The 18,260-nt window shown below is 32.4% G+C and overlaps 3 protein-coding genes across 4 annotated transcripts; all 3 read right to left on the reverse strand.

Annotated features, from left to right (window-relative positions):
* Positions 1-1,339: 1,339 nt before the first annotated feature.
* On the reverse strand, positions 1,340-4,530 carry LOC111700823 (non-histone chromosomal protein 6). Its single transcript, XM_023471873.1, has 5 exons — positions 4,103-4,530; positions 3,390-3,462; positions 2,878-2,914; positions 1,762-2,326; positions 1,340-1,523 (listed from the first exon to the last, which is right to left on the reverse strand). Exons 1-4 carry the CDS (start codon positions 4,458-4,460, stop codon positions 2,306-2,308), a joined length of 489 nt encoding a protein of 162 aa, XP_023327641.1. The 5' UTR covers positions 4,461-4,530; the 3' UTR covers positions 1,340-1,523; positions 1,762-2,305.
* Positions 4,531-5,530: 1,000 nt separating this feature from the next.
* Positions 5,531-6,395, reverse strand: LOC111700811 (uncharacterized). The gene has a single exon (XM_023471853.1). The coding sequence runs from the start codon at positions 6,145-6,147 to the stop codon at positions 5,554-5,556; it is 594 nt and encodes a 197-aa protein (XP_023327621.1). The 5' UTR covers positions 6,148-6,395; the 3' UTR covers positions 5,531-5,553.
* Positions 6,396-6,399: 4 nt separating this feature from the next.
* LOC111700806 (uncharacterized) lies at positions 6,400-18,050 on the reverse strand. Of its 2 annotated transcripts, XM_023471848.1 has the most exons (13): positions 17,958-18,050; positions 16,012-16,433; positions 15,328-15,446; positions 14,756-14,889; positions 14,101-14,153; positions 13,685-13,750; positions 13,102-13,214; positions 12,115-12,289; positions 11,352-11,462; positions 10,169-10,301; positions 8,714-8,850; positions 8,180-8,359; positions 6,400-7,171 (listed from the first exon to the last, which is right to left on the reverse strand). In XM_023471848.1, the coding sequence occupies exons 2-13, from the start codon at positions 16,083-16,085 to the stop codon at positions 6,745-6,747; spliced, it is 1,722 nt and encodes a 573-aa protein (XP_023327616.1). In that variant the 5' UTR covers positions 16,086-16,433; positions 17,958-18,050; the 3' UTR covers positions 6,400-6,744. The 2 variants fall into 2 exon arrangements, with proteins under 2 accessions (XP_023327616.1, XP_023327615.1); XM_023471847.1 differs by lacking the exon at positions 17,958-18,050 and having other exon boundaries at positions 16,012-16,503.
* Between the last annotated feature and the right edge of the window lie 210 nt (positions 18,051-18,260).

The raw sequence follows: 18,260 nt of genomic DNA on the forward strand, positions 1-18,260 counted from the left end.
GAACCAGAGGAGGAGGGGGTAGATTCCCGGGGAGGGGGGAATAGCAGAGTTGGGGAAATCTATAGATGGCCGGGGGGTGGGGGGATCAAGAGAAGAGGACAAAACGCAGGCGTAGATGTTGTTAAACCAGCTGAGAGATACACGGTTTTAATTAAGGATGACGGATAAAGAAAGTACGCAGGGATTTTGCGTAACTAACGATTTTTAACCGCAGATACGCATTTCTAAAAACCCGACAGGTTTCCCCTGTTATTGACTAAATGTTTGCTTTCCTATTATATGAATTCATTTAACTCTCTTAATGTTTTATAGTATTAAAAAGGCAGCTAGATACAAAACCATGAATGATAAAAAATCATCATTGACCCGTCCTATCATTTCAAATTATTTTATTCCGCGCGTTGGAAGAATTTTTTTGGTTTTGTTAAAAAAGGAAAAGAGAGGAACGGATAAGAGGTGAGCAGAGGCGGACAAAAAACAATAATTTAAAAAAAAACTAATTTTGAAAACGTATCCACCCCCAAAGTAGGAATTTTGAACGTCGAATTTGAGCTCAAAATCAGGATTTACAAATCTTTAAAATTGTTTAATATGTCTCAAATGAATCCGAAAGAAGTTTTCCTCAACACTGCATACTCAGTTCAACTACCTTGCATAGCCGGTCACTCCCTTTAATTCTTTTCTTTTCTTGCAACCATATGGCGTAAAACGAAGATATTTCAAATTTAGACTATTTGATCTAACAGAATTCATAGTTTGAAATGTCAAAGATCTACGACATCGGGTTGCTGAACAGTTAAAGTTTGCGACGAAACTCACTTCCTTTAACAATAGAATTTGTTTACCTTTTCTACATTTAGAGCAGTAAATATCAATATTTTTAAATATATTTTTCACTATTTATACTTTATTCATCAAAGAATTGTACTGAACAAATTGTTTCACGTCCCATAACGATATTCATAGTCGAAGTTCTTTGATATTCATAAATATATAAAAAAGCTGACACATGATTCTATGTTAAATTGTTTCGAAAGTAAAGATTCACAAACGCTAGAACTAAGAAAACTGAATTATCGTGAAGAATTCTCAGAATGAAATACGTATCTTAATTCCCGGCAATTGAATGCGTTTATTTGGGGTTTTCCTCATTCTTGAATTTTCAGAAGTTTTTTTTTCTGTGTCTGTTTAAAGAAGAGCTAAGATTTCATATTTATAAATACAATTTCATTTATGAACTATTTATCTAAAAAATATATGACTCGAACCATATTTAATTTCAAATAGATCACTAAACTATTCAAAATTTAGCTCACAAATATTAAATAAAAACCAAAAGCAAAAATTACGATATAATATAATTCTCATAAGCTAGTTTCAATTTAGAGTTATCACAAAAATCACATTTAAATCTAGTGATTACATTCTACATTCTACATCATACTTTTTTATACTTCAAATTCTAAACTCTCGTTAGCACTGCAATCCTTGCTCTCATCAGCTCCCAACTTCAACCTTATGTCCTTAAACATTAAGTAGATTTTAATCAAGTAATAATAAGTTATTATTTATTTATGTATAAAACATGAAGTTTATAGGGTTTGGTGGGAGTGTCGAAAATATTTTGAAAATGAAAGCGCTGTTTTAAGGACTGAGTCTTAGAGTCTATGCACTTTTTAGTTATAGTTTTTATTTTATTTCTAGATTTGGTTTTCTTTGACCGTTTACCACTCAATTTTTTATTTTGCAAAAAGAAGATACCTGAACTATGTTGATCTTAACGCGGTATCTCGTTGTATCTCGTTATATCTCTAAACGAATGCATTTTTCCATCTTTTCTGTAGGAAAGACGAACTATCATTAAACATTCACTTACCATTCCTTTACATTTCAAAAAAGCTTTACATTTAAAATTAAAGGTTAAGAAAAAGAAAAGTTATGTAACGAAAATTAAGTTTACAATTGAGATATTTCAACTTGATCTCACACGAACTACAATCTAACATGTTTATGTTAAAACAAAAAAAAAACAATTTTCTTTAATCAAAATCTATATGTCGCGGCGAAACAAATCTACGAAGTATTAAATTAAAAAAAGTCCGAAACTTATCAGAAATAGAAAAAAATAGATTAACAAGCCAACGTAAATAAATTTAATGCACAGTAGGTTCTGTCCTCTGGTTGCAAGGACATGGTTACATGGTATTCGAGGTCAGGGACCACGAGTAAAAGACAAAACTCTGGTCTCTGATATGGCTGATAACTGTGGGAAGCAGATCTTGAGGTCGATGTTGAGAATGTTTTTCTACTTCTTATACTCTGCATCCTTAAACAAATTGACAACTTTCACTTTTCAGAGCTAACTCATATTAATCATGAAAGTCAGTGATAATTAGAGAATTCTTAAAATAAGTTAAATAATCTTAAAGGGACTGTGACCGTAATTTCAAGTGAGTGATCTTTCATGCAACGATGGGAATACCCGATTCCTAACGGTACCATTAAAACCTTTATCTGATCAATGATATTGTTGTTTTCTTAGGTTTAAAAGAGTTTGATTCAGATAATTCCTCCATGTTTCTGGACTAAAAACGCGCGCGCAAGTCACTTTGTATTAAAACCACAATTGAAAATAATTAGTTTTAAAAATAATTAACATCAATATATAATTATATATATATATATATATATATAATTAATACAGTCCGTCCCTTTAACAGAAATAAATCAATATATACGACGACTGAAAACAATGAACATAAACAAAAAAATCCATCTTACAAAAAAATCAATTCTAGGGACATTAAGACTAGGACTAAGGTAACCTTAGTCTGAATTTATTTCTCCCAGAAATGAGTAAAAAATCTAAAATCTTACCAAACGTGCCTCATAAGCCTTCATCTCTTCATTGTGCCTAAGTAGTAAAATATGCATGTAAAATTATGTGAAAAAACATTTCCATATCTTAATCCACTCGAGAATTTATAAGTTTAAGAGTATTTACAAACAATGACGAAAATCGAAAACCAACGCATCTTTAAATGCGTCGCAAAAATTAAAATTAATGTTTTTAAACATAGAAAGAAAAATAAGAAAAAATACTGGATGTGAATAAGGTGCAGTCCGGGCGATAAATGGGTGAGCACACTGCAGATGTTAAGTTTATGCATATATGACGCCATTCACGGTCCAAACGAGAAGGTTTACCCTCCCACTCTCGTTGGAGTGGGAAAAATCGTTTTGGTTAATATCTTTGATTAGAATAAAACTTTTGCTTTGTGTAAAAAAAGCAAACTTGTCTTGTGAAGCCATAAAAACTTTAAATGTTTGATAACAGGCCTCAAAACAATGAACATTCTTAGTTTTGTGTAATGGAAAATTTAATATACTTGAGTCTCTGCTCAGCAGCCTTCTCATAGTACTCCTGCTTCTCCGAGTCCTCCAATCCGTTCCATTCTGCTCCTTCACAAAGAAAAGAAACATTTTAAATTCGGTGTTAAATAAGGTGCTCTAAAACTCTAAAACTCTTCAGTTCTTGATATTTGTTTCTATCATGAAGATTAAAAAAAACATTTTAAGAATTTTTGGAGAATTAATTGTAATTTAAAATTTAATGTTTGGATTTACATAAAAAGTGGTTTCTTTCTTTACATATTCTTTTGATGATATATCACGTAGCCTTTGTTCAAAAATTAAATGGGTGGGGTGGGATTTTTGTCGAAGCAATGTAAGGAAACTAGGAAACTAGACGTGAAATTGGAAGCTATTTTGCCTTTTTCATACTTTTCCCCAACTAATTATTAATTAATTATTCCTGTTCATTTTTTCGAAATTCTTTTTAAGTTTTCCAAATCAAACATTAACAAGGGGGTGTGTGACAAAAACATTAGGAACAGCATTTGTCTTTTAAACACTGAGAATATACTGTTTCTTTTCTTTCACATACAACCCGGAAATTTTAAGGGTATTTTTGTGACTTCTATGTGATAACCATGAACTATGAAAGGGCCGGGGCGGGGCGGGTGGTGTCTATCCCTGGATTTGATATCCATGAATTCGTTAAAACGGAGAGAAGTGTCCGCCTGAATTAACCCCCAGTTACCTGCTTGAGCAAACAATACGCGATGAGTCTCTGATCCCCCCTCTTTATCCTTTATCTTCCGCACAGCTTCTTGAACGAATATATTGTACGCAGAGAGAGATTTTTTAGGACGGTTCAAGTCCTTCTCCATCATACGCATTCTCTTCTTCAAAGCCCTCCGCTGTTTCTGATGTTCCAGGGCATCCTTCAAATCCCTCTCCGCCTCCCCAAGTATGTTGTTCGTTATGTGTCTCTTCATCCAGTGTTCAAGGTTGGGACTTGATCCTCCTCCATCATCTCTCCGTTCTACTCCGTCCTGGACAGATCCAGGTCCGTAGGTGGACTGAGCACTGGAACTGATATTATCATTTTCCATCATAATGAAAACTAACTAAAAAAAAAACTATTCAAAACCATGTACATTGTGAAACAATGTCTTCTATATATGAATTTGGCTTGTCTGTCTGTTTGTCTGTTTGTTTGTCTGTTTGTTTGTTTGTTTGTTTGTATCCAATAAACGTCAAAACGGCTGAACCGATCGGGCCCAAATTTTTTGTGGTACATCTAGGGACCCCAGGGAAGGTTTATGAAAAATCAAAATTTCAAATATTTGTCTCCATCAAAATTCAATCGTCATTAAATTTTTAAAAATTTTTAAAATCCGCGAAATTTTTTGTGAAAATCCGCGAATTATTTTTGTTTTGTTTTACGATGTACACAAAGAGAACATGTTCACAATTAATTTAGAAGATGGGCGCGAAGCGCCCTAAAAGCCTAGAAAAAAGGGCGCGAAGCGCCTTGAATTTCTAGTAATTTTACATTTATATAGAAAAGGAACATAGAAAAATGGTTCTTTACAGTGTAAATAGAAATAAATAATAAAAGTTTACAATGCAAAATTAAATAATACAAATAATCACAAGCTAAATCATACAGTTACACAAATTTATTTTAACTAATTCTTTGGAAGCGGAAGCTTATAAAATCAGTTAAAAAGGAATAGAAGAAACGAGAAAACAGATGAAAGGAAATATAAAAAAGGATTTTAAACCAGATAACGCAATCCTCTCTTTGTGTTATTTAATCTATGCATGATTTTATGTATTGTTGCATAAAGGAATCTAGTCGTTGCCACAAACTGAAATTTTCTAATCCCGATATCTTTGCAACCTTATATTTCAAACTTAAATTATATGATCTAATTCATACTTTGAAATATCTAAGATCTATGACAATGGGTTGCAAAGATATAGGAATTTGAACATTTAAGTTTGTGGAAAAGACTTAATTCCTTAATCATTTAAATAACAATTCCTTTGTATTGATATAAATATATTTTTTTTTAATAAAATATGAAGTTTAAAAACTGAAATATATATTTATATATAAAAGGAGTAACTTGTTATATGTCTTGTAATAGACCAAATAAACTAAATTTAAATGGCAATATAATATATGTTTACGTTTATTTTCTACAAATAATCCACAGTTAAACATTCCTTCTCCGCTAGGATCTGATCCAGGGTTAGTTTCTGAATAGACATGAACAGAATTCCATCCGAGGAGAGATTAGCACATACATCATCTCTAGTAGTTCCTTCCGGCAGAGCGAAGGTTCTCCGGAACTGTCTAGATATCGTCCTAGTCCCTGATAACCAATGTTGGTTTTGAAATGCTGATATAACAATCATTCCGTTCTCCTCGACGATCTTAATCTCGTCCGGTCTGAAATGATGAACGTCGAGACACAACATGAGACTGTTCTTGTCGCAATGATACATGATGAGCTCCTCATCTCCGTCCTCTGGGAAGAGGTCGAGATCCCCGGTCAACCCCAGTTTCAAGGAAACCATCCAGTGTTTTGGAAATACCAAAGTTTCGTCCATTTTTATCCCTTTCTCTTTCTCAGCTTCAGTTTTCATTTGTTGTAGAGCATGTTCATCCTTTCTCCGAATCTCCTCGGATACTTGTAGAACGTGCTCTTTCAGCTTGTCGCATTTGTCCCAGTTCAAGTGGAAGAATGGATCTTTGAAAAACAATCCACGAAGAGTGACGGGAACTCTCATTTTTAACTATTTGATCAGGAGGAAACAGCTCTGAGACTGGATTCAATCCTTTCTACCTTTCTTAACCAGAAGCAGTAGACTACTGATTCATGGATTATTCAGCAGTTACATTATTAAGAATCCAAAAGGGTTCATGGAAAACATATTGGTGTATGCAATTGGAGGGGGCCCATAATTTACGCATCAGAAGAACTTGCACTGACCGACATCTACGTCTTAACGATCGCCATCTTCTGCGTTCTTAGTAAAATATCTGTAAAATTATAAAATTAAACAACTTTTAACTGAAATAAATTTAAATTTAAATCTACCAAATATTAACACTATTTTATATGCAATTTATGATGGCATGCAAAAGATCACAAAATACACATCTAAATAAAGATGAAATGAAATATTTTCAGTGTTTACAAAAATGTTTTTGACCCCATCGAACTTTTTATTTCAAAGAGATTGTCACACTGATTCTTAGTTAAGAAAATTGTGCTTTTTTAAAATTGAAACCGAATTCTTTAAAATTACTTTTACAATCCCTTAAAATTTTACATAAAAACATGAGCAATATCACATTATGTCTGTAGTTAATTCTAATTATATTTATTCTGTTTTCCAATCCCAGATGGTTCGACTAATCAGTCCCTCCACAGGAAGCTCTTGCTGAGGCGGAGCTGCTGGGGGAGAGTAAACCTCGTTCAAGAGCAGCTCAACTCCCTGCTCTTCCTCCACCTTGAGCTCATTCCCCTGGAGAACATCTCTTTGCTCCTCTCCCTTCGGGAGATCATCTCCCTGCTCCTCATCACCCTGGAGATCATTTGGTGAGTGTTGATCTCTCTCCTGGAGCTTCTGAACCTCTTCATCATTTGCAGCTTTTGATGTCTCACCCAACCTTCGTCTTTTATCCGTCTCAGATAAAATAGGAATATCAGGTTTTTCGTGGATTTTTATTTCCGTCCTTCCCTCCTCCTGATTCCCACTTTCTTGGTTTTGTGTTTGGCTTTCGGATTCTTGATTTATCTGTTTCAAACTAAAACATTGTGTAATTATAAAAAAATCAAGAAACAGTAGTACTGTGACAGATCACAAGCAAATCGAGTCTTTGGAACAAAATCAAATATTTAAACCTCAATATCTTTAGAACCCGATGTTGTAAACCTTTGATATTTCAAACTCATATTATTTGATCTAACAGAATTCATAGTTTGAAATATCTAAGGTCTGAAACATTTGGTTTCAAAGATATAGTAATTAGAAAATCAGAGTTTGTGGCTAAGACTCAATTCCTTTAAAGAACATTAGGTTTATAATCAATTCAATATCTACATTATATTAGTCAAGCAATTAATGCTAACCAATTAGTAACTCACATGATTTTACTTTGTGGATAATTCAGAGCAAGATAATATTTATATAAACATCAAAATGTTCCACATGATATTTAGATCGTTTATTGCAATGTTGGTGATGTTTTGGACATAATAGAAAATAATAATATATATGGTTTAATATAAAAAAGTTAGTATGCAGAAAACACAGGGATCTTTCGATTATTCTGAATGTATTTTAGAGTTAAAGCTGTGAAATGATCCAGTATTTTAATAAGTCCAGCCAATATTATTATCGTAATTTTGTATCAGTTCTAACCTTAGCTTCGGGAAAAATGAGCAATTTGACTGTATTTTCATGAACAAACTCATAAAGATGTCTTTAAACTAGTTCAGCTCTCCTGGTGTAGTAACTTTACATTTACTTTTTGTTAATATCTGTTTTAATGATGGTTGTCCAAAAAGAACGAGACTGCAAAGATGACATAAACTCTTAAAATATGAGGATTCCAGGATTAAATTAAGTCTTCTATCTTGAATGTATTAAATGATCTAGAGAAAAAGAAAAAAGTTCATAAATGCATGGAGAATTATAAATTCAAGGAAACAAATTGTACATTCTTATTCTTTGTGGGTTCCTGAAAAAAATAAATGATTTGGATTGATTCGATCTGAATAAAATTGTTATATGTACTGTGATGTTTGGGTACCTTGCATGTTTTCTAAACTGCTTGTAATAAGAGTTGAATACCACGACGATCCTGTAGACGAGGAGGAGAGCGAAGACGATGATGATGCTGAGCACGAGATGCCAGATACCCTCGACACAGTAGTGCTCACTTTTCATATTGTCCCAGTCGACAGTAGGCCGGTAATGGAAGAAAACATAACTAAATATTGAGAAGGGAGGTTAGAAAAATTTAGATGAGGCAAGGACTAAGGACACCTTTATTTCTAGGCTTTATTTGTTCCTATTTTATACATTTCAGGCATGTGGACATTTCATGAGTATGGGTATGAGTATGAGTATGAGTATGAGTATGAGTGAGTATGAGTATGAGTATGAGTATGAGTATGAGTATGAGTATGAGTATGAGTATGAGTATGAGTATGAGTATGAGTATGAATATGAATATGAATATTAAAATGAATATAAATATAAATATAAATATAAATATAAATATAAATATAATATAAATATAAATATCAATATAAATATAAATATAGATGCTAAATATTTGTACCAGATGTAGCCATAGATGACGAGCTCTACCAGGAAGATGGGGCAGCAAAGGTAGGTGAGGAACAGGTAGATGGAATTGAAGCTGCTGTTGTAAACGACGTCGTCCCCGACCATCTCTATCAGGCGCTGCTTTAGATCCTGATTTATGTACATAGTAATAAAACAAAACTAACGACCAGAGGCGTATACAGAATACAAAGTCTTGAATATTTCACAAAAAGTCCAAAATGTGTAAAGTTCTTCTAAAAAAAAAAAATTATGAATCTATTTTTATAAGAATCTACAATTTACATAAATATTCAATATGAAGCTTGAGTGCACAATGTATTATTTATATCAACTTATATCTTTATTTTTTTCTAAAACTATTTTCTATATAATCCAGTTTTATGTGAGAGAACATGTTGGTGGTGAGGCCCAAGTAATCATCTTTATACTGGAGTATTGGCTACATTGTCCTTGAAAGCTATAACCATATTTTGAATATTTTTCTAAAACTATTTTCTATATAATCCAGTTTTATGGAGAGAACATGTTGGTGGTGAGGCCCAAGTAATCATCTTTATACTGGAGTATTGGCTATATTGTCCTTGAAAGCTATAACCATATTTTGAATATTTTTCTAAAACTATTTTCTATATAATCCAGTTTTATGGAGAGAACATGTTGGTGGTGAGGCCCAAGTAATCATCTTTATACTGGAGTATTGGCTATATTGTCCTTGAAAGCTATAACCATATTTTGAATATTTTTCTTGTTTCTTTTGTAAAGCTATATAATCAAAAAATTTATTTAAACAAATTTAAACTACACCATTAATATATGTATTTATATCTTTGTGTGTAAATAAATCTTTATAATAATTATATTAAAACTTTAGCTTTGAATTATATCAAAACTGGTCAAGCGAATCAACTACTATATTATGTATAAGAAGTAGGTTAAAATAGAATTTTTTTTAGAATTAATAATATTTTTGAGGTATATTCAAAGTTTAAAATGTCTGTAGAATCTATAGACATAATTTTAGGTGATCCTCCATGTTGTTTTTCTACATAGTGACTTGCGCATTTTTACTTAAGGAAAACAATAAATAAATCATAAGAATTTAACACTTTTCAAACTAGAAACACGACGGTATCTTCCACATTATTGTTCAGATAAATGATTTCAGGGGTACCTTCATAACTCGGACAAGTCCCTCTTTTAAATGGAAATTCACTTAAAATAACATCTACAGTCCCTTCATATGCATACTTTTTTCTTCTAATAAGTAAAATGGTAAAATAGTTTCCGCTAAATATTAATAAGGCCCTTCCTTTTTCTTTATTAGGTTTAACGTAATTAAACAGGACAACCAGAAAACAAGAAGATTGGATAAATGATTATCCGTATTTTGCATTAAATAAATACATGAATCAATATGTGGTAAACGGTAATGTAATTTACAATTAACCTCAATAAATGATGAGATGAGTAGAAGAACTCCTGCTGCCATCAACCACTCCATCACCTCGTTGTTGCAGCTCTCTACGGGGAAGGACAGGCTGATGCTGAGCAGGGCCCCGGTGAAGTTGTCAGCTGTTGATCTGAGAAATATTAAAAATCTAATGTTCTAAACAGAGTGCTGAGGATCCATTTTGATGCGGATGCAGAGTAGGATCCTGGATCCACCCTTTCTCATTATAAAGGAACTGAGTTTTTGTCACAAACTCTACTTTTCTAATCTCTAAATCTTTGCTACCCAATGTCGTAGACCTTTGATATTTTAAACTATGAATTCTGTTAGACCAAATATTCTAAGTTTGAAATATCAAGGGTTTACATCATCAGATTGTAAAGATATAGGGATTAGACAATTTGAGTTTGTGACAAAAACTCAATTCCTTACTGATTTTTTTAAAGACAACTTTTTTCTCAAATTTTTCATTACTTTTTAATGCGAAATTTTTTAAAAATCTCTCTTTTTTCAACAATTGAGATTTGGGTTTGGAGAGCAAACAGTATATTTTTACAGTTTTTGGTGGATATTTTGCGGATCCAACGAATCCTAAGCACTGGTTTTCAATCAAACCAACTTTAAACTACACGAAAAAGAACATTCACCAACTCGGTAGAATGTTGCCAACACCTTGGTAGAGCTTGGTACCCTTCATAATTAATATGCCAGCAGTAATCAAGAGGATGCAAGCTCTCACGCAATTGATGAAATTTTTGCCAAAATTGTTTTTTGAAAAATAAAGCTGTTGTATTTAAATAAACATGATTAGGGATACAAAAAACGTACGAGAAAGTTACTAAGGTCAAATCAACACTTCAAAGTCGACCCAGTTTTGAAAATTGATGTAGTTTTTTATTGCAGCCTGGATCTTTGTGTGCCGTACATTTTTCTGTAAATAATCATCTTTAACCTTAGGAATAAACCTTGCTTAAAGTCTTCAAACAGAAACAAAGCTTTCTTTACGTTCTTTAAGATTTGAAATAAATCGGTTGACAAAAACCGAAAATATATAAAGAAATTCATTTAATTAAGTTTTACGTTTTGGTTTAAAATCATTATTTTTTAAAGTATCAATTCGACCCAATAACCAGTTTGATAAAAAATATTAAGCATATTTGATAATAAAAAACCAAGTTACTTTGCCAGAAGAGGTTCTGAGAATGCATCATCGAAGAATGGTTTTAGTCCATGCTTAACATAAAAATTCTCCAGCACACTCCACACATATCCTTCATTCTTTTTTACACGCCTAAATACGTTTTAATTAATAGACCAGCAGGGATAAATACCGTGGTCGCCGAAAACAACGAAGCCTTTCAAACAAACGTATTGTTTAAGATTGCGCTGTAAACGAAATCATCTTCCCACTGCGAAATATCCTTTATAAGGCCTACGACTCTTTATCAGATAAAAATATAGAATTCGAATCCTGTAATATTCACAGATAAAAAGTAGGACAAGACAGGACAGGACTGATCCTGGTATTATGTATATTGGGGTCTCAGTTTTTGCCACAAACTCAATTTTTAAATGCCTATATCTTTGTAACCTGAAGGCTTAAAAAAATGTTATTTCAATTTTTCAAAATTAGATTTTGTCATCTAACAGAATTCATAGTTTGAAATATCAAAGCTTTTATCATCAGGTTGCAAAGATATAGGAATTAGAAAATTTGAGGTTGTGGCAAAAACTCCTTTCATAAGGCTGCTTAAGATAAATTGGAGCAGACATAGGCATAACAAAAGAATTTTCTGTATAGGGGGGAGGGGGAGACTCGCAAAAGATTTTAATTGAGGGAGGGAAAGGAGCTAAACCAGGAGGAGGGGTGGTGGCAGGCGAAAGAAGCAATCTACCAACCTTCCACGCCAGTTGGCGCTCCTTATTACTCCTTAACCCCTGACCTGTTGTATGGTTGAAGTCCTGAGTGCTTGAAGTACCAGACATAGTACCAGAGTATGAGTATCGACAAGCCTACCAACACCTGACCCAGGAACACTACAGCTCCTAGGGTTACATCAGTGGCCTGACAGTAGTCACATACCTGGCCGGCCACCCCGGTCAGGTCAGAGAATATTTCTAGTATTACACATCGTGGTTTATAAATAAAGACGATAGCTATAATTTATTTATCTTTTGTAAAAAAATTACCGCGGAATATACAGGGTGTCCCACAAATCATGACAGTAGGCGAATGGTTTTGAATGTCTTCTTCTACATATATTATATTATATATCAAAGACTTTTTGCAGTTTATTTCGTTAGCAAAATCTTTTACTGAAATTATTTTACTTTGAAATCAATTTTACTATAAAATGATCCTGCCATTTTATATTTCTTATATATGATAATTAATCTCTTTTATTATGGGAGAAGACATTTAAAACATATATTAACAAACTGTCATGTTTTGTGGGACACCCTGTATGTACATAAATTATTACTAAAAGTTATAATTTGTTAAGTATCAACACAAATCAAATAAAACTATAATATTATTCTGCAGGGAAAAACGTAAAAAAGATTTTAATTCTGACTATTTTCGTCTAAAATAACGACCGTCCAATGAGGATCCACTGTCAAGTGTTACCTGTATTTTTTAACTGTCATTAAATAAATCTTGAAAGTGTTCGTTCTCCATTTATTAATTGTAAATGAATACAGCATCAAAACTATCGATATCTTAGAACTAAATTATGCGGATAAGAAATGAATACAGCATCGAAACTATCGATATCTTAGAACTAAATTATGCGGATAAGAAATTAATACAGCATCAAAACTATCGATATCTTAGAACTAAATTATGCGGATAAGAAATGAATACAGCATCGAAACTATCGATATCCTAGAACTAGATTATGCGGATTAGAAATGAAACCACAAGGTCCCTGTTTTATCTCTGTATAGGACTGCATCCTGCATATTCTGAAAATCTGCACCAGCAAAGAGAATTCGAACCTGAGGGCGTTCAGTATCGTTTTTAGTGAACAGTGTATCATTCCTTAGAATATTAAATTAAACATTCAGTATTAAGGTAAATTTTTTTTAATTAAGAATCCGGGCAAAGAATAAGCTAGCAATTTAGTCAGATACTAGCTTGGGAACCCAGATTTGCATGGAAACTAATCTTTCTCTAAGAAAGTAAACTCGACCAACCACAAATTCTTAAACTAAGATATTTTTGTGGTCATCCAAGCTCCCGCATAAAAATTGAAGGCAAATCAGTCAAGGGGTTCCTGAGTTATGTTCGGACAAAAAAAACAGAGATTAATACTAAATTTAACTAAAATTTAGGGATAAAACTTAAAAGCCCTTTAAGAAGATAATGGAAGCAAGTTCTCTAGAAAAGAATTATCACATATTTAGGGATACAGGGTAATAATTATGTTTAGATTAGGCTTGAAATAGTTCGGATTAACAGACAAGAATTTATCACAAAAAAAATATTTTTTAAAAATAATTATTTTTTACCTGAATATTCTAGCTGAGCAGTTATCGTTCCTGTTAAACTTGATTAATCCATATTGTCTCTTGAAGCTTATTTAAAAAAATAAGATAAAAATTTATCAGACAAAGATAAAAATTGACAAGAAAAGTCTTTTAAACTTTGAGCCACGGCTAAAATATAGTTGGTTCGACATAAAATCGTATTCAATGATTCAAGATTTAAGCTGGCTCTCAATTAAAATCGTTTTTTTGCGGATTTGAACCGCCGCTTAGATTCATTAAATTCGAACTCTTGCGTTATAATTCCAAGTGACCCTCAATTTAAAGAGGGACTTTTTTTCAGTTTTTCGAATGTTTTGATAGTTTCTCAAATTATTTTTGATTTCTTATTAACAGTTTGATTGAATTCTAAAAGTCAGGAAACTAGAATAAAATCTTACCTGAAGACATAGATAAAGTATCCTAAAGTTAAGACTAGAGGGAACTGAATCCCCTGGATCAAAGACAAAACAATGAAGATATAGATAAAGTATCCTAAAGTTAAGACTAGAGGAAACTGAATCCCCTGGATCAAAGAATGTTAATTAGTTAGTATTTCAGAGTCCTAGTGTTATTTCTGTTAATTAGTTAGTATTTCAGAGTCCTAGTGCTATTTCTGTTAATTAGTTAGTATTTCAGTCTTAGTGTTATTTCTGTTAATTAGTTAGTATTTCAGAGTCTTAGTGTTATTTCTATGCTTAATCAAGTTTAAATTATGAAAAAATAATTTGCTATTGGTTTTCCTTTCAACCTTTCTCTCTCCTTCAGGACTATACCCACATGATAAAAAAACCATAAATGCAGTTCCAAAGCAAGGTTGCAATATGGTATCTGTATTTCCGATCATAACTCATGAACCTCTTGACCGGTTTGCTTCAAATTTTGATTTAGGAACTCGAGGCACGCAAAAGTTCAAAGCTTGGCTTAAAAATTCTAAGTTGAGTTGGTTGACTTTAAAAGAGAAAGTTTAGTTTCCAGGCAAAGCTGGGTTCCAAAGCTAGTATTTTTATATTTTCCAAAATTTCATCAATGATCCAAAAATGTTTTATTCCTTTCCTTGATAACATGCATTAATATATTGAGAATATATTTAGTTTGTTGTTGGCTTGATTTACAACTATATCTGTCCTCCATACTGTAGATAATAGTCTCCATGGACATCACAACTATACTCAGGAAGTGACTTAAACCTAAACAAAGCTTTCAGAATTTGTTTACGTATTTTTCTAAAATGTTTTTATATATAACTTTTTTACAACAAATTAAGTATAACATAATCTATTAGTGGTATTGAAACCTGAAATATGGGGAAAACAACTTACAAAAAGACCTATAAAAAGACCTATAAAAAAGTGACAATTTCCATTATCCGATATTCAAATACATATTTGAAGGATTGTGAATTTTTTCAATTTTTTAATAATTTGACACTAAAAAAAATACAACTTTCTTCATAATTTGAGGTTCAGACAAAATGGGTTTTATGAAACACCTTTAAAGTACATTGTAGCAATAAATCTAAATAGCCTAAATCAATGTTTAGTCTTTCAAAAAAGTTTAAAACTTTTAAGTATTATCATATATTTTTAAACTAACCCTTTAAAACGAATGCTTAAAAAGGTACTGACCTAAAAGGAAGAACATAAAGATGTATGATCTATCTTGACAGTTTTCAGCATCATCCAGTACATACGCGATAAACATAGTTTCAACTAATCCAGGCAGAAATATAGAATTACGCCGCAAGCTAGAGAAAAAACCAGTCACCTCATTTTAATTTTAAGAATGAATCTCGTTCAAATTTTAATCTAACAAGAAAAAGTATACTAGAGTCGCCAGAATAAACTCAAAATTGGAAAATAATCCGCGATCGTACTTGATTTGTTGACAACAGTTTGTTTTCTTAACGATAAAATTTCTGCTCAGTAAAAAGTAGAGAAAAAGAAATAAAACCATTAATACAGGATTCCTTAAAAAAGGAATAGACTCTATTGCCAACTTGGAATACTACAATATGACAATATGAAGGTTGAATTAGTAAGTATTTTAAGTATATGTTTGCTCGTAGCGCCATAATTTCTTTTATGGGGTTTTATTCGCTAAAGTGGGGGGGGGGGAATCAATCTTGGTTAAAAGTATTAAAAAACATTAAATAACCAGCCTTTTGATCAAAATCACTCCCCATCCAGAGGTGTGTGGGGGGGGGGGGTAATTCTTGAAATTATATACCTCTGATGAAGCGATTATTATAATCGGCCAAATGACCGCTTTGTCGATATAAAAATATTGTTGAAGTGATCTGATCTATTATCCTGTATCTCTCCAGAATGAATGAGTCGACAAACATCAATGATCGAGGAATCTCTTCTCCCGGCCTAAAGCCCATTTTGTCTATAGCAGCACTCAAACAAGAAGACTTAGATTTGAATGATCAAGTAACAAGCGATTTAAAAAAAATAGCCGTCGAGATTTGACCGCAAATAATTTCAAAAAGTTGTTCAGTACATTATCAAAACTACAGGGTGTCCCACGTCATATTAGATCGTCAATCGGTCTAAATTACGATTTTTTGACTGCTCGGAAAGTAATTGAATAAGGCTTATATAAGAATTTTTTTGCAGAAGTTGCTAGGATTTTTTTTGAGTATTTTGGCGTATTTTTGAGTATTTTAGAAATAATCTAATAAGATTGGGACGCTCTGTATGATAATAAAACATTACACGACACAGCGTTCCTTAAGAGCAAAAAGGTTTAACTTGGTATTGCGGAGCAAATTCAACTTGTTCCTGGTTCTCATGCATGAGGGTGATTGGAAACAATTTTCCGTCAAATTATATCACTCCGTTCTGGGGAAATAATGAGGTTCTTTCCGATACACCCTGTACAACTGAAGACACCTTTTACATGCTTATTATCTTTTCTGTTGAAGTTATTCCATTAATTTCTTTTCCCAGACCTTTTTGCATGTATTACCTTGTTCAGAATAAATTTTCATGAGTATTCTACCAAAACTAAGGTCTGTACCTTCAAGAGAGTTTAAAGTTTCCTATTTTACACTTTATTTGTGTTCAGAAAACTCCTCCACTCACAACTTGCACAAAACGTTAACCAAGGAACAAACAAAGAGGGTAAATACCATTTCAAATTACTAGAGGATGATACAGGTTTCCATAAACCCCATTATGGAACAGGAAACAGGTTTCTATCAAAACATATCCCATTGTCCTAGTGAGTTATCGATGTTTGTAAGGCACACCCTGTATAATGTAAATGCAAATGTATGATATAACAGATGAAGATGAAAGAGCCAATATGGTAGATGAAGATAGAAGAATTAAGGAAAAGGTTTATGGAGTATGGAGATATAAGAGTAAAGAAAAAATAAAGAAGGATTAAGATACGAGAAAATATGAAAAATGGAAGGTGTAGATTGTAAAGGATAAAGGATAAGGACAGAAGAGTAAAGGATAAAGATTTAAAATAAAGTTGGAAGAAAGAGGAATAAATCATAATGGATAATGATTTAGATGAAAGAGTAAAGAATACAGATTTAGGATTAAGATAGAAGAGTTAAGGAAAATTGATACATGGTTAAATTAAGATGGCAAAGTAAAGGATAGAGATTAAGAATTAATAAGATGAAAATGGAAGAATTAAGGATAAGATGGATAATTCAAATTAAAGTTTTTAACATGAAATTTTGCTCATTTTAACCAAACTGTCATAACATTCCAAGCTCCAAAATATACAGGGTCTATCTCTTGGAACCAGCGATATCTCACCAGGACAAGCAGATATGATTTTATGGAAACCTTTTCATGATGGTCTTAATGGAAACATATATTTATACGTCTGTAAAAATTAAAATGGCATTCGCATTCTTAGTTTGGCTCTTTGCGGCCGTTTGCTGCAAGTTGTCGCAAGTTGCGGGTTTCTCAAAACCTAAATGAAGATTAAAATAGGTAGCTGGATGTACTTGAATACAAACTTGAGTTTTGGTAGGAGGCTCATGAAAATTCATTCTAAACAAATTATTGCATGCAGGAAGGTCTATAAAGAAATCAATGGAATAACTTCAACAGAAAAAATGGTACTAAGCATTTAAAAGGTGTCTCCAGGTGTACAGGGTGTGTCTGAAAAAAACCTCAATATCTCACTAGGACGTAGTGATATGATTTGACGGAAACCTGTTTTCAATCCCCCTCATGCAGGGAGAACCAGGATCAAGTTGAATTTGCTCAGCAATACCAAGTTAAACCTTTTTGCTCTTAAGGAACACTGTGTCGAATAATAAATTCAAGACCGGCAGACTGAGAAATAATTCAGTTTCAAAGTAGAAAAACATCTAAATATTAGTTGTTTCACAATAAACTTTTCTATTTATTCCTATAGGGCAGAGTATATAAATATAAGTTTACTATCAACATATAAAACATGGTCCACAGTTTTGGCCTTTTGCTTTACCTATTCTCACAGATTAAATATAAAACACTCATGATTGATGATTACATTAACATCATGCGTTTACATTATAAAATACACAACTCTAGAATGCCTCGTA

The sequence above is a fragment of the Eurytemora carolleeae genome, unplaced genomic scaffold (assembly GCF_000591075.1).
Source record: "Eurytemora carolleeae unplaced genomic scaffold, Eaff_2.0 scaffold398, whole genome shotgun sequence".
In the NCBI taxonomy this organism is placed as follows: domain Eukaryota; kingdom Metazoa; phylum Arthropoda; class Copepoda; order Calanoida; family Temoridae; genus Eurytemora; species Eurytemora carolleeae.